This window comes from Cavia porcellus, unplaced genomic scaffold, assembly GCF_034190915.1.
Source record: "Cavia porcellus strain 051 isolate PalLab524CR breed Dunkin Hartley unplaced genomic scaffold, mCavPor4.1 scaffold_27, whole genome shotgun sequence".
Lineage (NCBI taxonomy): Eukaryota > Metazoa > Chordata > Mammalia > Rodentia > Caviidae > Cavia > Cavia porcellus.
In genome coordinates, this window is record NW_026947510.1 from 16,261,869 (window position 1) to 16,283,095 (window position 21,227).

The 21,227-nt window shown below is 39.5% G+C and overlaps 1 protein-coding gene across 8 annotated transcripts in view; it reads left to right on the forward strand.

The window, feature by feature from the left end:
* Armc3 (armadillo repeat containing 3) overlaps positions 1-16,457 on the forward strand; it is a 121,476-nt gene extending 105,019 nt beyond the window's left edge. For all 8 annotated transcript variants that reach the window (XM_023562445.2, XM_003463875.5, XM_063237932.1 and 5 more), the window contains 3 exons: positions 4,141-4,341; positions 12,178-12,340; positions 16,155-16,457. In XM_023562445.2, coding sequence (XP_023418213.1) covers positions 4,141-4,341; positions 12,178-12,340; positions 16,155-16,364 — 574 coding nt within the window. In that variant the 3' untranslated portion in view covers positions 16,365-16,457. The remainder of the gene's footprint in view (positions 1-4,140; positions 4,342-12,177; positions 12,341-16,154) is intronic.
* The last annotated feature ends 4,770 nt before the right edge of the window (positions 16,458-21,227 follow it).

Consider the following 21,227-nt stretch of genomic DNA (forward strand, 5'->3'; position numbering starts at 1 on the left):
GCTTTTTCTGCATCTAGTGAGATGATAATGTGATTTTTATTTTTGGCTCTGTCGATGTGGTGTATTACATTTATTGATTTGCATATGTTGAACCATCCCTGCATTCCTGGAATAAATCCCACTTGGCTGTGGTGTATAATCTTCTTGATAATTTGCTGCATTCTATTTGCCAGTATTTTATTGAGAATCTGTGCATCAATGTTTGTTAGTGAGATTGGTCTATAGTTCTCCTTTTTGGCTGGGTCTTTCTCTGGTTTTTGATATTAGAGTGATACTTGCCTCCAAGAATGAGTTAAAGAGGACTGCTTCTCTTTCAATTTCATTGAAGAGTTTAAGGAGTATTGGCATTAAATCTCTAAATTTCTTATAGAATTCAGCTGTGAATCCATCAGGACCTGGGCTTTTCTTTGTTGGTTAAGTTTTTAATCACATTTTTTATTTCAGTAGCTGATATTGGGTTATTTAAAATTGCTATATCTTGTTGATTGAGCTTTGGTAGTTCATATGTCCCTAGAAATCTGACAATTTCCTCTGTGTTTTCCACTTTATTTGATTAGAGAGTTTCAAAGTAGGTGCTCATGATCTTTTGAATTTCCATGGGATCTGTAGTAATTTCCTTCTTTCCAGTCCTTATTGCATGAATTTGAGTTTTTTCTTTCTTTTTCTTGATAAGGTAAAACCAGTTCTTTGATTCTTTAATTCTTTGTATTATTTTTTAGTTTCAATTGCATTAATTTCTGCTCTAATCTTTATAGTTTCATCTCTTCTATGAGCTTTGTGTTTGACTTGCTCTTCCTTTTCTAGAAGCTTGAGATGTAGCATTAGGTTATTTATTTGTGTTCATTCTATTTTCTTTATGTGACTATTTATTGTGACATATGAAATGAAATGACTATGTGTTTCCCTCTTACGAATGCTTTCATTGCATCCTATAGGTTACAGTATGTTGTATCTACATTTTTCATTGTATTGTAGGTATTGTTTTATTTCTTCTTTAATTTCATCTGTAACCCACTGGTTATTCAGAAGGTTGTTGTTTAGTTTCTGTGTATTTATGCAGGTTTTGCAGGGATTTTTGGTCAATGATTTCCAATTTTAGTGCACTATGATCAGATATTATGCATGGGATAATTTTGCTCCCTTTGCATTTAGTTAAGAATGCTTTACGGGTTAATATAGTCTATTTTGGAGAATGTCCCATGTGCAGCTGAAAAGAATGTATATTTGATGTGGTTGGGCAGAACACTCTGTAAACATCCACTAAGTCCATTCTGAATCACAGGTATGATTCAGTTCTGTTATTTCTTTGCTGACTTTTTGTCTAGTTGATCTATCTCTTTGTGACAGTGGGGTGCTAAGGTCTTCTATTACAATTGTGTTCTTGTGTATTTGGTTTTTCATGTCCATTAGGACTTATCTTAGATAGTTGGGTGCTTCTGTATTTGGTGCATATATTTTTATAATTGTTAATTCTTCCTCTTATAGTTTTCCACTTACAAGTATACATACATACATACATACATATACACGTACTACAGTGGCCTTCTTTATCTCCTTTAATTCTGTTAGGTTTGAAGTTCACTTTATCTGTAAACAGAATAGCTACCCCTGTTTTTTTCTGGGTTCCTGTCACATGGAATACTGTTTTCCACCCTTTGACTTTTAATCTATGAGTTTTAATCTATGAGGTGTGTTTCTTGTATACAGCATATTGTGGGATCCTGTTTCTTGATCCATTCTGTCAACCTGTTTCTTTCGATAGGTGAATTGAGTCCATTTACATTTATGGATACCACTGATATGTTGTGGCTTGACTTTGCCATGTTGTGTTCCTGTTGTTGGTTTCCTGCTTTTCCCCCTTGTTTATTTTCTTGTACAGCCTGGTGGTTTCTTTCTGTTGTTGTTCTGGAGATTGTGGTCATTTTTATCTCTATCTAACATCTCGTTCAGTACTCTTTCTAGGGTTGGCTTGGTGGACATGAATTCTGTTAGTTGTTCTTTGTCATGAAAGTATCTTGTTTTTCCATTAAATTCAAAAGACAGTTTTTCTGGGTATATCAGTCTGGGTTGAAAGTTGTTTCCTTTTAGGGCTTGAAATACTTCACTCCAAGCTTGTCTTAAGGGTTTGTGCTGAAAAGTCTGCTGTGATTCTAATAAGCTTTCCTTGATAGGTGAGCTGTGTCTTTTTTCTAAATGCTTTTAGCATTCTGTTTTTATGCTGTATGTCTGGGATCTTAATTATTATATGTCTGGGTGTAGATTTATAGTGATTGTGACTGTTTGGTGTTCTGTATGCCTCACTTATTTGTCTATCAGATTTTTTCCCCATGTGTGGAAAATTTTCTGCTATTACTTCTGTGAATAGTTTAGTTATGTCATTTGCATTGACTCCTGCCACTTCACTAATGCCTATTAGTCTTATATTATTTCTCTTGGCATCATCTTGAAGCTGCTGGCTTGTCATTTCATGCTGCTTTGTTGTTTTTATAAGTTCTACCCTTTCATGATCGCTATGATCCTGTCTTCAAGGTCTGAAATTCTATCCTCAGCTGCGTTTAAACAATTTTGCCAGCTTTCAATGGAGTTTTTTTGTTACTTGGATATCTCTTTGAGTTTGTTTCTTGGATTCTGCTTGTTTTCTGCATTGTTCACTCAAAATTTCAATCAATTTCCCATGCTCCTGTATTTTTTATCTATTTCTTTTCTAGTTATGTTGAGCAGCTTATTTCCTAAGGTTGTTATTTCTGTCTTTATGTAAGACATTATTTCTAATTTGATTTCCTCTATAGCCTCATGGATTTGTTTCTTTACTTCATTTGCTATCTATTCAGAGATTCCTGGTGTGTGACTTTTAAAGCCCTCTATTTCAATGTCACCTGTGCTTGCTCCTGATGGACTAGATGTTTGAGATGGCATTTTGCCTTTTCATTTTGTCACTTTCACCTTTTGGGTAAATGTTTGGTCTTTCAATCCCAACAGTCTCAACTATCCATAATGTGAGTTTTAGGGTCCTACCTTGTGGTTTATGTTTGTCCAATTGGTGGGTACCACAGTGTAGAGGAGAGCCAGCCACCTGAATTCCTCCTACAGGGCCTGTTGTGTGAGTCCTATATTCTTTCTGGTATAACTGGCCTAGAAGTATTGATGTAGGTCAGCTCTTACTTCTGCTGTTGCTATGTCTTCAGTTGTTGCAGGTCAACAGATCTGTCTGTAGTATTTGTGTCAGCTGAGGCACTACTGTGTCACGGGGGATCTCATAAGCTTTTTAAATTTTCTCCAAGTTGGTAGAGGCCTTATTGGCAACACTCCTGATGTTCTCTCTTTGGAGGAGGGGATTACCCACTCTCTTGCCAGGTTTGTCAAGGTCCTACAGTTGGAGGGAGTTTCACTTCCACTCCTGTTTACCCACTGCAGACCTCTATTTTAGGGGCAAACTCGCCACACTGACTGGAGCCTGTTGAGGTCTTCTGTTTGGGTGAGGGGTTCCTGAGTCTCCCATCCAGCCAGCACGGTAATTCACTATAGCCCAAGGTTCTGGAAGAAGGCATTGGATCCAAAGATCAACTGCAGTACTAGGTTCAGTAAGTGGGTGGGTTCCCCAAGGGATGGGCTCATGGTGGCAGTCCGAGGTGGCTCAGTCATGCTGTGTGTGCCCCAGGTGTTCACAGCCGAGGGATGGGCCCAGAGCAGCAGTCCCAGGTGGCTAGGTTATGCTGGGGGTGGCCCTGATGTTCCTGTGGAGGAGAGGGTCCAGTGTCGGCAGTCCGAGGCCTCGCCATATATTTTTATCACACCTCCTTATACTGATTTAGACTCTTATAGAAGGCATATTACTTTTTCAATTCAATAAGTACTTATTTTATGACTCCTGTGTCAGATGTCTTGGTAGGCAATGGTGCAGAAGCCCAATACATAATATTCATAAGGTAGATCAATAACATAGTGTTATTTTAAAAATTAATTTCTCTAGCATAATATAGATTCTATAAATGAATATTTCAACTCTATGAGTAGTATGATTGTTGAAGTATAAACTACCGTATTCCCATGATTCTCTTCAGATTTACTCAGAGCATTGTTAGCGTTTCCTCAATTGGTTATCAGAAGATATGATTTTGATTGTTGTTTTTGACGCCCAAGGAAAGCCAGAGGGAAAAAGGAAGAGGAGAAAGTGAAAGAGGAGGAAGAGACTCTGGCAACACCAAAGCTGATTGGAGAAGGCATCCCTGAAAAAGAGTGGTACCCTCCCCCTGACCCTGACTTCTGCACATACGTGTGTGAGGTCACCAAGTCAATCCTGCCCATGACCAATATTAAGGAGCAGATTGAGGATCTGGCCAAGTAAGTTCTCTCTGTAGACATACACATTTTTAATTTATTCATTTTTAGTACATTTATGCAGTGCATAATGTTTACATCCCTTGTGGGAAGGTGGTAGATGCACAGAACACATGTTAATTCCTTTTTTCATCCTCTTCCCTCCCCTCCTTCTCCCTCCCTCTGTCTCTTGATCCTCTTTTTCCTTTGAAAAAGATCTGTGTTCCTACTTCCTATTACCTATCCTTTATCTTGCTCTTTATTTACATCTTAGGTTGCTTATATAAGAGAAACCATGCAATATTTAAGCCTGTCTCTCTAATTTACTTCACTTAACATTATGTTCTCAAAGTGCATCAGTTTTTGCATTCAATTTTATCTTTATGGCAGAGTAGTACTCCATTGTGTGTGAATACCACATTTTCTTTATCCATCTAGTCATCTGTTGATGGACATATGAGCTGCTCAAAGGTTTAACTGTTATGAATTGTGCTGCTATAAACATGGGTGTGCATGTGTCGCTATAATGTATCTTTTACTTTTGGAGGAAGAATAACCTAAAAGGGGAATAACTGGGCAAATGGAATTTCTGGTCCCAGTTTTCTGAGGAATGTAGAAGGGTTACTTTTTCCCCACATTATTGCCAATATTTGTTATTATTTGAATTCTTGATGATGACCATTCTTTCTGGGATAGGATAAAAATCTCAGTATTGTTTCATTTATATTTCTTGAATGGCCAGCAATGTCGAGCATTTCTTTACGTATTTATTGGCCATTTGTAGTATTTTTGTGAAGTATCTGTTTATTTGGGGGGTTACAATTTTTTTACTTCTTTATATGTTCGAGATATTAGTTTTCTGTGTGAGAAACAGCTATCAAAGATTTTTTCCTCCATTCTGTAGGTTTTCTTCTCACTCTGCTGGTTTTTTTTTTTTCTGTGCAGGTTTTTGATTTAATATAATTCCATTTGTTGATTCTCAGTAATATTTTCTGTGCAACTGATGTTCTGTCCAGAAAGTTCTTGCCTGTGCGTTAGACTTCAAGATTAAGGTGAAGCATTTCTGTTTTAACATTTAGTTTTTTGATTCATTTTGATTTTATTTGAGTGCATAGTAAGAGACAGAGATTTATATTCAGTTTTGCATGTGGAGAGCCAGTTTCCCCAGCTCCATTTATTAAGGAAGCTGTCTTTCTTTTATTAGTTTTCTCTTTTTAATCATTTTTTGAGAAATCCTCTGCAATAAAATTGAATTTTACAGCACCCTAGTTTTGACTCTGCAGCAGAAACATAATGAATTGAAAGGACCTCAGCATGCATGTTAACTCATTTTTCTATGAAGAATCAGGGCTAAAGGTTAGAAATTACTGAGAGAAAAAAGCCCCTTATGTTCTCCAACCAAACCATCCAAAGCATGGTTCAGTGTTATCTTAAGGGAATTATGAGTCAAAAGTTTGAAAATTAAATCATTCCTGAAGTGTATAAAATGCTCTTAATGTAAAAAAATTCATAATACGAATTATATATAAATTCACACTGTATTTTTAAGACAAATAACCATCCCCAATTTTTCTGTCTGGTATTTTGTGCTCCGCCTTGCTCTCACATAAGGTGTGAGAATTTTCAGAGGTGGCTGCTGGGATGGAAGGAATGATGAAGCTGCTCTCTGCAGTAGAGGGATCAGGCTGATTCCACTAGGAAGAGGCCTAGGACATGCCAGTGGTTGGAAACTATCCTCCAGGGCTTGCTCCTCCACCTATCTTTGAATAGGAGAGTGCTGGCTACTGCACCCACTGCAGTCTCCCTAGGAGTCTGTGCTTACTCCAAGAAGAAGTGAGTAGCAGTTCTCAGACCTGGATGTAAAAACAGCAAGTATCAGAGTGGCCAGGTCATTGACTCTTGTCGGCCAGGCCTGGAAAACAGCACTTTTGTTAACTAAAGTTTTCCTGTCGTCCTTAAGGAATGATGATTCAAGCAGATCTCTGATTCAGCTCCTGAAAACATTTGTCAAATTCTCCCATGCTTTCTTCATATTGGAGGTCCTTTTTACTTCTCCCAAGCTTATTATTGCAGAAACGGTACTGAACCAAAAGGAAGATGCAGATACCAAGCAGTTGGAAAGCAACTGTTTATTATGCTGGTGGGCTGGTGGGAATCAGCTCCAAATCTGCAGCCCTGAGCCAGCTTTTTGGCTCACTTTATACAGATTTGAAAGCAAGAAATACAAAAGCTTGAAAGTGTGGTTAATTTTTGTTGGGTTGGGTTAGTCATCATCTGTTGCTGGTAGAAATGTTAGAAAAACAGAATATAATTTTTAGGTGGGAAAACAGACACTGTAGCTGGGCATGGTCAGGTTGACTTGGATCAGGCTATATCTATGGGCACAATCAGCCAAGCCTGACTGGGTTTAGCTATGTGGTGGGCAGGTGAGTATATCTTGTCCCAATATGCTATCATGCTGCTAGTTAGTTTTAAAATTTCAAAATTTCTGTCACATTTTCCCCTCTTTCATGATCAGGAATATTCTTCTTCCTTAGTTTTAAGGATCTGATAAGAAGAGGGTAACATTTAAGAAGAGCTGATAATATATGACCTGAATGTGTTCAGTCAGAAAGCAAGTCAGGATGTGACTCATACAAGGGCTTAGGAGGAGGATGGTCAGGAGACCCATTAAAGATCCAAGCAAAGCTCCCATCCATAAGAGAAGAGAGTCCAGGGGGCCCCACTGGGAAGAGTAGTTCATCATATTTTTAGCCCTTTGTTTGAGTTGCTTCCACAGCTGACAGGAGTTTTCTCTTACCATTCCTGATTTGTTGGTATAATAGCAATATTTGTCTTCCAGGAAAAGGCAAGTACCTCCCTGCTGGGCCATCAAGAGGTCTAAGTCCCATCAGTTTTATAAAACAATCATGATTAAAGAGTCAGTCTGTTCCTGGAGGGTGTCAGTGGAGCTTTGTGTAGTTTCAGAATTTCCTATTATTTGGTTGGCTAACAGTATATATTGATTTTGCCCCAAACTGATGGCTGTTCCCCTCATATCCAGGCCTCACACTATTGCTATGCTGGCTAGAATAGACAGAAATATGGGGTCTCATTTTTGTGTGTTGCTCTGGGAGAGATGGGCCCCTCAGTTGCCCAAGTAGATGTTGAGGTCCAGGACCAAGAAAGGCAACATTGCAGAGGCTCATGTTTTGTGGGGAAAACATATGATAGGCTCCATTAAAACATATAAAGAAGGTTCCAGCACTAGCCTGGAGTGAGAAACTGAGCAGGATTAGAGGCACAGTTCATTGACACTTTGGGAGAGCCTCCCTTTCCTAGGAAGAAGGTGGAATTTCCCATTATTTGGGTTGGGGAGGTTTGAAGTAGGTCTACTGAGGACTGGGCCGTATTAAGTCTTGAGGCATTTGAAGTTAGTCCTAGAGCTCATTAGGACAGGGTAGTGAGGGGCATGTAGAGCCAGCAGTCCTGCCCCAGGCTGGACCAACCTGTTCGAGGACAGCATGATCCCAGTAACCAACTGTAACAGGTCTGGAGCAAGTAGAGAGAAATTGTTGGTAGTATTATCTCTGGCTGGGGAGGATCGGATACAGGGACTAAAATTGTAGGTATACAAACCTTCTGGACTTGAACTAACATCGCTGGGTCCTTACCTCGGCATCTACTCAAATAACTAATGTGCAGTCTGGCATCCAGATGGCATTATTAGGGTTATTTCCATGATACTGGACAGGATTATAGGTGCCCTTTGTGTAATTTAAAGGGACTACGGTCTGAGTAAAAGTTGATCTTTCATTGTAAGGAGAGTTCTCCCACCACATTTGTATTCCATTGTTTTTCCTTTCTGGTCCAAACACTACAGTACCAGGAGTGTATATTATTACACTTATCAAAGGGGTATTGCTTTTTTGGAATGGGAGTTCTTGCCAACCTTCACAAACATATTTATCATTGGTTTGGTAAGCCCTTTCCCAACTCAGGTCACCTCAGCTGTAATATATTCATTAGTCTGGCTATTGGGGCAGGCATCAAAGTATAAGTTCACATTGATCTGGCAAGGATTCCATTTAGTGCTGTTGAAGAGATACTGAGTTTCCCACAGGTAGATTTAGGACTCCCAATATCTTCCCTTTCCATATACTCCAAGTAAGTTTAAACATATTATCTATAGAGAATTCATTTTAATTTTGGTTTAGGCAGCTCCAAATTAGTAGCCCAAGAACTACATTTATGTAGGAAAAAAAGAAAAGCAACCTTTTTATGGGATTTCCAGTCAGTCATTAGTTATGATACAGAGAGTGAAAGTGAACTTTGAAATTAATAGGAGATAAGGAACTAGGACCCAGGCTGAGTACCAGCATATTGAAGTTAAAACTTAGAAAAATGGTTCAAGGTACCTAGTCCAATTTTACACTAATGTAAAAGAGAGTGAAGGTGACTTTGCAGATTTTATAGTCATTTGGGGATACAGCCTAGAATCCTGCAGTAAGCACCAAGATGAACAAGAGAAGGGGAACTAATAACCACACTGGATAACAGAACATAAGTCAATTAAGGCAGGTACTCTGATGCATTACATCCACTCAGTCTTCAGCTATGCATGGACTTGTCAACCCCTGGAGTGGTGAGAGGAGGCTTCGAGTGTATTATCTCTTTAAGGTGGTCTTTAGGGAACACAATCCATCAAGATAGGCCTTCCCACAACCATTGGGATGGACCTACTTGATCCTGAAGTGATGCATTCAAGATGGGATCTCTGTCACTTCTACTGTGGTAAAAATAAATAATTATATAGGGGCCTTTCCAAATTGGGGACAAGGAATCCTTTTTCCAGTCTTTAACCCAAACCATATCACCTGGACTGTGGGTATGAGCAGGTGTGTCAGTGGGAAAGTGTGCCCTTTCTGTTATATTTTTATGTATCTAGGAGAAAGTCTTTCACAACTGAACAAAATGATTTTTCCCAAGTGGTATAGATCCCCTTGGAGGTCCTTAATTAGAGTTGGGGATCTTCCAAGTAAAACTTCAAAGGGGTGTGTCCAATGGGCCTTGATGACATCCTGACTTTCAGGAGGGTCTTGGGCAGCGATTCTACCTATGGTGCCTAAGTTTCTCGGTAGTATTTAGTATTAACTTTAGGATTCTGTTTATCTATTTAACTTTGCCAGAACTCTGGGACCTATAGGCATTGTGGAGATTCCATTTTATCTTTAGCTCCTTGGCTAATTTCTGGTCATTTCTGCTGCAAGCAATGATCCATTATCATTGCCAATGGTCAGGAGCAACCCATATCTAGCAATTTCTCTCAGTAACACCATACATACTTCAGAGGCCTTTTCAGTGTGGGTGAGTAATACTCTGGCCACCCAGAAGAAGTGCAAACAAGGACCAATAAATATTTGTAGATCTGACGTGGTTTAACTTCAGTGAAATCTATTTGAAGATCTGTGAAAGGTAAAAGTCCTGTGTGTTGGATTCCAGGCGTTGGTCAAAGACCTGTTGAGGCCTTAGTTATTGCATAAATTTGACATCTTTGACTAATGGTTATACAGATCAATGTCAATTTTAGGACATAATAGTATTGACCCAGAAGCTGAACCATAGCCGTCTTCCCTCCATGGGTAATGTCATGGTGATGCTTTACCCAGGTGTCGACTAATTCCTTTGGGAAAATCATTCAATCATCTTGTAGGCCCCAGGTGCCATTTGGGTCATTGTTGGGCTGCTTCTTGTTGTGCCCATTTTATCTCTTCTTGAGTTTAGTGAGGAGATCCTTGCTGGAGACTAAGAACAGTCTTTGGCAGTATCTCATGTAAAGCGTTTAAATTTTAGACTAAATCATTATCTCCTCAGGTAGATTCTTTTGCTGCAATTTGGTGGCTTCATCTGCCTTTTGGTTTTGAAGGGTTAGGGTGTCTTTTACCTTTTGATGTTTCTTGCAATGTATGATGACAAACTTCTTAGGTTTCCATACAGCAGCTAAAAGTTGTGAGATTTCATCCTTGCATTTAATTTGTTTTCTTTTGGCTGTCAAAAGGCCACATTTTCAAAAAAATAAATACAATTTTTTAAAGAGGTCACATTCTCTATCTAATGTCCCATGGGTATGTACTATGGCAAAGGTATACCTGAAAACTGTAGATATTTACTCTTGTCTTTGGCCCAATGTAGGTCCTATATGAGTGCCTGGAGATCAGTCCATTGAGCTGATCAGTTTTGGGAAAATAGGTCCTTCTCATCATTGGCTGCAGGGTGACTTCCCACAGTGGCCAGCAGGCCTCCATCAGTGACCCAAGTGGTCTTCCACAGTGACCCACACTGTCTTCTGGGTCAGGGAACCAAGAATGTTGCAGAACTGGTACTGAACCAAAAGAAAGATGCTCTGCACCAAAGATTTGGAAAGTAACTGTTTATTACACTGGCAGCTTGTGGGACTCAGCTCCAAATCACTAGGCCCCAACAGCTTTTTGGCTTAGTTTATATAGGTTTGCAAGCAGGAAGTACAAAAGTTTGAGAGCATGGTTAACTTTCATTGGGTCAGGTTAGTCATCATCTGTTGCTAGGTAGAAAGTTCTTGAAATATATTTGAAACAGAATATATTTTTAGGTGGGAAAGCATGGACACTGCAGCAGGACATGATCAGGTAGACCTGAGTCAGGCTATCTATGAAAAGCAGTTGGGCACAGGCAGGCAGGCAGGCAGTGGGCAGGAGGAGCATGTCTTGTCCCAGTATGCTATCAGGCTGCTAGTTAATTTTAAAATTTCTGTCACATTGTCCTCCCCTTTAAACAGACAGGAAACAGGCTGGGATGAGAGGCAGCAGCCAGGCCCCTGCCTGTGCTTCCCTGGCATGATACACATGTCCAGGCTGGATGGGGCTCAGGCCACTCAGCAATCCTCTCCTCCACTCATCACTCCCTGGGTTTTTACTACTGATCTTCATAGAGCAGCGAGAGGAAATTCTTTTAAGTTTACCTTTACCCAAGAGTATGGGGTCTCTTAGTTGACAGAGGTTTGTTGCTGGTGTGTTTATTAATGCGTTTGGTGAGAGCCCACTGTTAGGGAAGTTTCCCCATCATTAACCACTGACCTGCTTTTTGTCTCTTGGTACTCCTCTTCCTCACTCTTTGCAGTGGCACTGAATGTCATGTCTTGCTCTCAATTAAAAAAACATTTTTTTCTGAAATTAAATAAGAACGATATGTGGTGGTGGATATCTATAATCTCAGCATTTGAGGGCCAGGGAGTGAGGCAGGAGGATCGCTGTGAGTTTTGAGGCCAGCCTGTCCCTAATGGAACAGTGGGACCATGTCAAAAAAATAAAAAATAAAGATAAAAATAAAATATCCATAATCAAAAATAAAATGTCAAAAAATAAAATAAAATGAAAATGAAAATAAAATTATAAAACTTGAAAATGACTGGGAATCCAGTGGGAAATATTTATATTTTTATTACATCTGAGTTTAAATTCCTTGAAAGACCACTTATGTTAATAGAATGCACTTGGATTTCAAATTAAGGCATTTAAAAATACAAGAGTAAGATAAATTTAAAATCATGTTTATATTTAGTGTGATATTGATTTGTATCTTTTATATCTTGCTATATGTATTGGGAAATTAGTGTTGATTTTCATCTTCACATTGAATGAAATTGCTAGAATTTCAGGTTTGAGTATATTAAACAATGTTTAATCACATATTACAAGTGTGTTTTTTAGAGTAAAGCAGCTATAAAATTAGAATATATTATCAGACATATAATTATAAACAAAAAGCATCCAAAGTGAGATGTTAAACTTGATAAAGAATGAGATGTTAAACACAATTGATTTTATCTTAATGTAATTGACACAGATTTGTGGCAGAAAAAATGGGTGGTAAGATTCCGAAAGACAAACTACATGATTTCAGCTGGGAACTTCACATAAGTGAACTAAAATTTCAACTTAAATCCAATGTTATACCAATTGGATACATCAAAAAAGGAATCTTCTACCATCGAGCTTTGCTTTTCAAGGTACAGTATTCAAGACAATTTTCTTCTTATTTTCCAATAAGTTAAAATGTTTTTTCTATATCAATTTGGAATAAGTGAGTTGCTAACATGTACCTAGATGATATCAATCCTATTATTTAGATCTACTTACATTAGACACACACACACATGCATTATATACACACCCACTTATGTATATATCCACCAGACTATTGGAAGCATATTCATTTAACATTTATCATATACTTTCAGTAGACAGGGCTTCTGCTAGGGTCTGGAAGTACAGAGACAGTGAAGTGACAGAACCTAGTTCTCAAGAGTTTCTCAGCCAGACATCTTTCAAGGTAATGTCAGGGAAGATTTCAGAAAAGGGAGTATTAGAGGCTACGTAAGATTTCACCAGGTAAAGAAGAAAGACAAGCGTGCTCTAAAGAGACCAAATATCCTTATGCAAAGTAACACAAGCAGAAGAGTTGTGGTCCACTTGAGGAATTCAAGTAAATTTTCTGGATGGAGAATGGCAGGGTTGAATGAAGCCAGAGTCATGAAGCATCCATGTGAGTTTGAGTATCACCCTAAAGTCTAAATGTAGCCGCTAACAGTTGTCAAGGGAGGAGGGGAAACATGGTTTTGAAAGACTGTTCAGGTAACAGAATGGGGAAAGAACCGGAGCAAGACCATAGACAGGGAGACCGATTAGAAGGTGGCTGGCACAAGAAGCCTGGATAATGTGCAGTGATGAAAGCCATGCCGCACGGCTGTGGGTGAGGGGAAGAATTTAGAGGGAGATTTAAGAGATGCAACCAAAAGGAGTTGGTGGCTGCTGAGATGTGTGCGAGCGACTGTGTCGAGAGAGAATGGAATGATTTTCAGGCTCTGGGCGGAGCAATGGGGAGGGTGGCATTACTCGCTGAGATGGGCACTCAAGAAGCATCAGGTTCAAAAGAGGAGATGATCTTCTGTTCCATCGTGTTCACTATCTGGTTCGTGAAGAAAATGAGGAAAGCTTTCTAAATTACAGACAGAATATATAAATCCTGACCTTCTCCCAAATACCTAAAAACCTCATTGCATGTATTTGTATCTTTCCAGTTTCACCCAGATTCTATTTATAACCTCAGTGCCTTTCTTGTTTTCTTAGATTTCTTGCTCTATTGATTCTTCCTTCTGTCCTGTCTTAAATCTCTTTCTCTCCACTAACTGTCTTTAATATCTAAACACACTGATGTCTACATATTGCACATAATATCTATAACTACTATAATAGTTCCTGTTATCTCGACAGTCATCATTTTGAGCTATGTGCTAGGCACTTGATAAATGTAATTGTAAAGAATCTCAAAAATGCCAAAGATGGAAATTACCACCCGTGTTTTTAAAAGACAAGAAAACTGATACTTAGAAAAATAATTTACCCAAGGTCAAGCAGAGGTGGAACAATTCGTGCTGTCTGAATAAACAAAACCTACCACACTGCCTCTGCCCAGAGATAATTTTTATTGCTGATCAAAATTATGTGTCATAGGAAGTCCTTGTCCCTCCTTGACACATTTCATTTTTCCTGAACTCGCGGCCATCTGAGTCCTACTCCCACCCTCTTAGTAAGGACCACAGTGACCTCCTCATTTTCTGTCTTGGTTAATGTGTCAAAGAATTTGTCACAAGTCGTCTTCCTCCTGTATCATCATTCCCTTCATTTGCGTTTGTTCTCTCTTGCCTGTCATCTCAGTCTCCTCTGGTGACCTCTTTTCCTCCAGCTCTCTTAAGTATTGAGATTCTCTTAGGTCCTGACCCGGGCACTCCTCTGATCTCCTCCAGGTGCTCCACAGGTAAGGTCTTTCTACACAGGGCCTGAAATAGGACTGAGATACCTAATGTTTTAGATCTTTTCCCTTCTCCCCAAACCTCCTGATTCCAGGTCTGTGGTATCTGATCACCCTCCAGCTAGCACCATTTGAGCATCTCATAGGAATTATAGTAGACACCTTAACTATTGCAACAAATCTGCCTTGTCCCTTCTTACATGCAGAGCCCAGTGGAAGTGGAGGCCCAGCCAGTTCTCAGTGTCCAGACTCAGGTGGACCTCTTCCAACTCCTTGTCACAGACTTGCTCCTGGTTTTCCCCAACAGTGTGCCCCAAACCTCCCCTTCTTCTAGGCCCTTTGATCTATACCTCTTCACACTAAGAAGATGACTTTATGTCCCACTTGAAAGAAAGAATAGAGGCTTCCAGAAGCCATCTGATTAGTTCCATGGTTTGCTCACTAGGAGACTCTGCCCTAAAGGTTGCAAAGCAGACTCTGGAGACAGCTGCCCTGGCTGTCACTTAAGATCACCATACACGGTCACCTAGGGAGAATATCTGACTTCAGTTTTACTCTCTATGAAATGAAGAAGAGTAGCTAGTCCATGGAGCTGTTTTGATGATTTAAAGTGCTTTGACAAGGAATAAGAGATCAGTAGAGGTTAGTTTGGAAGACATCTGTCTTAAATACGTTTTCTCATTGCTGAGACAAAATACCTGACACCCAAAGTTAGAGGAGGAAAGGTTTATTTGGCTCAGAGTTTGTGAAAGTTTCAGTCCATAGTTGGCTGGCTCCAAGGCAGGGCGGCATGGCAGAGAGGCATCACAGAGAAGAAACAGCTCATGGTGGGCAGAGGCAACAAGCAGCAAAATAGCAAGCAAGAGGCAACAGTAGCATCCCTCTTTCTGTTCCTGTTATTCTAGATTCAGCCCCCTCCATAAAGCCTACATGAAGTTCTGAGGGGTCATCTAGATACAAACCATACCAATATGCTACAGTCGTATGTGTTCTTTGGTCTCTGTATCCACTGGACTATGTGGGCCATATGATCTGACAGTTTGCATTATGGCTGACTGGAACATAAGAGTCCTACAAAGTACAACAACCTGAAAAGTACAACCATGTCTTAAATATCTTGATCTCCCAAAGCAACTTGATGCAACTATTATGTAGTAAGCAATGGGCTGAATTAAATGAATTTACAGATTATTCAAACTACACAATTCTTGCCTCTGGTTCTCTTTAGTACTTAGTATTTGACATGTATTAATTCACTTCATCTTTATAAACACTTAATGACGAAGGAAATAATGTCCTTGTTTCACTGAAGATGAAAGGAAAGCACAGACAGGCTGAGTTGTTTGCTTGTGGTGAGTGGTTGGTTAGCTGACATTTAAACCTAGACAATGTGACCTTGCTTTTTAAATTCTTATCATGTGGCTGAGAAGTTTCCAGATTAAATACACTTAAAAAAAAAGAAACCCATAATCAGGAGAAACCAGGGCAATTTAAAGAGTTGATATCCAAGGAACTTATGGTGAGGTAGCAGCGAGAAGTACCAGGAGGAACCAGTTAAAATTTTGCTTCTCCTGTGCCACAGCAAGTGTCTAGAATAAACTGGCTAGAAGTAGGTCCCCACCGACTTAATGTGTCCATTCATCCCTTTGCATGTCACAGCCAAAGAGCAGCAGGGACAAGTGGAGAGATTGACAGACACACAAGGGCAGAGAGCCCACGTAATAGATTTGCCCTACTGCCCCCCCCCATCTGTCACACGGATTCAGTGTGGTGCAACTGCCTGAAAATTGTGCCTTCCCAGCAGGACCCACAGGGGCTGTGAAGCTTCAGAGTCTTGAGGAACCAGATGCTTCTCACAGCTGACCTCTCTTATTGCAGTAATCCCTGTGTTTCAGCCTCCTGTCTGAGTGTTTCTGCGCAAGTGTCTATTTCATCTTCAGCCAAGGCAAGTTTTACAACTAGAAATCTTTCTCCCTCTCACCCTGCTTGTGCTCTCTTATTTCCTCCCCTAGGCTCTGGGTGATAGAATCGGTATCGGCTCCTCTGTAGTGCGAGGGGAGTACGGCCGTGCGTGGAACGAGGTGAAGCTGCTGGACCAGTCTCGGAAGGGGGTGACTGGGGGCCTCCCTGCACCAGATGTCTACATCGTTGACCTCATGTTCCATCCTGGGGGACTTATGAAATTGGGAAGCAGAGAGGCCAATCTGTACCAGTTTCTGTAAACTGTCAAAGGAGCATGAAGGAAACAAGTGTCTCACTGTGTGCACTAAGTCTGCCAATTGATTTTATTCCTTTAAATAAAAGCATTAGACATGTTCGGGTGTATTTGCTTCTGATTTCAGATGCATGCATGAGTTCAGGCTTTTGTTGGGTCATTATATGGTTATAGTCACTGTCCCTCTCATGAATGAAGGTTACTATGGTTGAGCTAACCCACGTCTCCTAAAGGGTATATCTGCCACTCAGAAATCTTGCACCCAAAACTCACTGCTGCTCTCAGGACAACGCTGTTGCCTTGTCACTGTCCTCCTTTATGCCCACAATGCTTTAGGAACAGTTGATTAAATAAACTCGGTGTGCTTTTCATGGCTTCAGCTGCCTGATCTTTCTCTCACTGAGAAAGGTATTGACAGTTTAACATTTATAGATGTCCTTTAGTATTCAGATTCCTTTCTAACATTCTTTTGTTCATGCTTAAAGTTATCAATAAGATCACTCTTTAAATATACTTCTTTAAGTTAAAAATAGTTCTAAGCAGTCATGAATGGTAGTGCACACCTGTAATCCCACCTACTCAGCAGGCTGAAGCAGAACTACAAGTTGTCTGGACAGGTTAGCGAGACTCTGTCTCAAAACAAAGCAAAAGGGCTGGGGATGTAGCTCAGTGCAGGGCCTTGAGTTCAGTCCCCAGTACCCCCCCCCGCCCCCCCACCACACACACAGAGTGCTAGGAGCTGGGTTTTGCTCAGTGGTAAAGCACTTCCCAAACTTGCATGAGGCCCTAGGTTTGATCCCAGCACCACAAAAAAACCCCAAAGGTTCTAAAAAATACAGAGCAGTTTCTCAGAAGGAATAAAAACCAAGAGATTAATAGAGATGATAAAATATAATGTTTTTAAAAAGCAACTAGTTAGTCCTGAAGAGGGTTTTCATGGCCAAATGGCCTAATGTCAAAGTGGAATTAGCCAAGAGTTTGAGGCAGAGCTGCTATAATAAATGCTAGTCAGATTCCACTTTTTAATCCAGTGCATGACAAAGACACTTTGTCCTCCTGTTTACTTTTGCATCTTTGAGACAATTATGCATAATGACTCTCCCAACTAAGTTCTACAAAATTATTCAACAGGAAGAGTCTAAATTGCGTTCTCAGACAGGTCTTTGAAGTTCATCTATGCTGTTTTACCAGTTAAATGTGGAGCCATAAAATTTTAATAGCCAATTATAAAAAGAGAATACATCTGCAATAGCAACAAATGGTATGAAGTAACTAGAAAAAAATTTAACAAGAAATATGCAAGAAAAAACTACAAAAGTTTAATGGAATGTGAACAGACACAGCAGAGACACAGCATGCTCTTTGATGGGAAACTGCAGGAGAAAGATCTCAGTGCTCCCCATAGTGACGTACACAGTTGGTACAATTTCCATTAGAATCCCAGCTCATTTTTTCCTGGACTTGACAGGTAGACAGCCAAATGTATCTAGAAGAATGAAATACCAAGAATATTTTGAAGTAGAATAATGTAAAGGAATTGATTCTATCACCTATCAAAAGCTTGTTACAAAGCAGAAAATAATAAATTAGCATGGTAAAGATATAAAAAAGTATGATTCCAGACAGATTTAAATATGTAGGTGGGACTTACCTGATAAAGGTAGCTTTTTTTCTTTTTCTTCCTAGTGGGAAAATGATAGCTTATTCAATAAATGGAATTGGGAAAACTGTAATCTTAGCAAAGGGAGGTCCTTTCTTTGTGGGAAGACAAGAAAGAGAAGCTATAAAAGAAAATATATGATATGTTTAGGTATATAAAACTTTTAAATTCTCAACAGCAAAATACACTGGGAACAATTACACTCGGCAGAGAAAATTATAGCAAACAAAATGTAGATGTCCTAATAAGGAAAGATCTATACATCACTAAGAAAAAGATAATCTACTTGGAAAATAGATGAAGACAGTTATGCATTTCTATGATGATAATCAATCCCTAGTCCTTAATGACTTAAGTGTAAAGTTTTCATCATACTACATGTCAAATGCAAATTAACACAAAACAATGCAAATGCAATTCCACACAGCCATTCAAGGCCCAGTCTCACAGAAGCGGGCGTGGTCTGAGTATGGCTTGTTTCCCAATGATTCTTGTGCCATAAGCTTGATCCTCAGTGTAATAGTGCAAGAGATGGTGGAACCATTAAAAGACGTGTCCTGATGAGAACTGACTGGGTCATGACCACCCTCATGAAGGGATTAATGCTGGTGTCCGGGAGTGGGTTAGGTCTCACAGGAGTGGCTTAGCTTCCTCAGAGAAATTTGTGTATACAAAAACAAAAAACAGAAGACTTCCCCCACCCCTTCTCACCAGGTTGCTGTCCTCTCTTGTCTCTTTCTGTCGTGCTCTCTTGCCATGTGGTGGTGCCCACCATGTAGTGACACAGCCAGGTTCAAAAACCATAGTGATTAGATTTCCAGCCACTAGAATCATGAGCCAAATCTCTTCTTTATACATTACCCAACATCAAGTATTTTGTTACAGCATCATAAAACAGTCTAAGACTTCAATGTGCTATATGGAATCTGTAACCTCCTCAGTTGCTGCAGCACGAGAAGAATATTCTAAATTTCTCCTACAGGACTAAGTGCTTGACTGGGGATAATGTATAATATAGTCAAAATCAGATCTAGACAATATGAGGGTGATGTCTGAAACCACAGAGAGTGGAGTTCCAATCCTGACTATGGCTTACAAACTCAAAGCCTTGGCAACTACTGTGTGTGCAGGGGTTCTTGTAGCTGTGGTTCAGTCAGAATCATAAATCAAGAGTTTCACTTCTGGACATCCAAATTCATGTTCATGAAAATTCATATGTAACTTTAGAAATAGTAATTAAGTGGAGGAATGGACAGGTGAATAGAATCTGTGGCTCAAGTCTCTGAGCAGGAACCGTAATGAAGATTTGTCTGCTCTGTCCTTTCAGTAAGTGGGCATCAGATTTCAGAAGTATTTTTCCCTTGCTGGTGAGAAAGCATTGTCATCCATGAAAAATGCTTCCCTGGAAACTCAAAGGAATATGAACAATCATATGGATCCTGGCCTTTCCTTTTTATTGAAACTAAATTTTTATTTGTTTCTCAGCCATACATCACCATAGTATGCATCCCCTGAAGGCAGGAATCTGGAGATGACAGGTGGGGAGGGGTTTGTGGAATGGTGCATTTTAGCCACATTCAAAGTCTATAATGCACACTATGTTTTTAAATTCAACTTAAAAGTGAGTTAGAGACTATGTGGAAAATATCACTGTTCTTGGAGTATTTTTTCCTAGTGTCAATTCATTTAGAGATTAGTATTTACAAGTACTTTTTTTTTTTTTCCTTTTGTAGTAGTTGGTATTGAAAGCCTTCAAACTGAGTTACATTCCAGGCCTTTCTGTATTTTTTGTTTTGAGATAGGGTCTTGATAAATCACCCAGGCTAGGCTTGAACTTGCAGTCCTCTTGCTTCAGCCTCTAGAGTTAAAAATACTATTCGTTTTTGAAACTGACTTGAGTATTATATAGATTACTAGCAAGTGCTCTGCTTAGGCTTTTAATTTTAAAAGTCATGGACACAGTTAGTTTAATAATAAATATGGACTTCACTTCCAAAAGTAGTCATCCCAAGTGTCGGGTACAACTATTTGGTACAGCACATTCAAATAAAGCTCTGATGGGACACAGATAGCAATGAGGCCTGTAGGATCTGCCTGTAAATGAACCATGAATTGGAATTTTAGAAATAAAAGTATTGTTGAAAAAAGGTAAAGAAATTTTATTGTAGTGATTTTATTTATAAGTTCAATAAGACTTTATTACTGAGAGGTAATATAATTACAGTAGGAAAAATCCCAGGTGTTGGAATCAGTGCTGAGAGTAACTTGGCTTCTCCTTTTTATCTAGCTGTTGAAAAAAATTACTTACCCTATCTTCAGAGTTTACTCACATTACTTTTCTGGAAAGTGATAATAAATAATAATAAATACTTATATATTGTTTATTCTGCACTGGAGGGTTATTTTATGCAGTTTTAATTCTCACAGAACTCCAGCGATGTTACAGTTAATAAGAACAAAAATGAAGGCACAGAGAAGTTAAGTAATTTAGCCAAGATCATTTAGCCAGCAAGTGGCAAGGCCTTAGATCTGAACCTAATGCAGCTCCAGAGGCCAAGCTTCTAATTGTGCAAATAAATACTGTGTGCATATGGGCTGGAGGTGTGTGTGCATGTGTGTATGCACACGTGTGTGTGGCTATAGCTTTCTATGAGCACATACTGTTTTGCTCCATTTGCTTTGGGCATGTCCTATGGGAATTCTCTGCTCCTCATGTCATGTCTCCTTTGGAGTCCCTTCATGGAGCCAGATAGTAACTGTTTCAAGCTCTGCAGGTTATATGGTCTCTACTGTGTCACTCAATTCTCCCATTGTAGTGCAAAGCAACCTTAGATCATTGCTAGACAGTGTTTACTAAAACAGATGGTGACCAGATTTTGTTCACAGGCCATCGTTTGTTAAGCTTTGCTTTCACAATGAACATCCTGAGGACGTGACCATCGAAAGGGCTCTACTTAACCCAGTCCCCAGTAGCCTAGCTAAGTATTTGGGGAGACCCTACCCAGAATTCTGTCTTTTTGACTTTCTCTGGATCGTAAGATAACCTACTTGGTAAAAATCCAATGGGTGCTTTATTTTTCCATAAGCACCCATTTTTATGCTGATTTATCTACATAATAAAATAAACATTCTTGTCTGCTATACTTCTGCCAAGAACCAAAAAGCTATGATTTTACACTCCTTGCAAGTGAACCCCCCCCCCCCCGCATG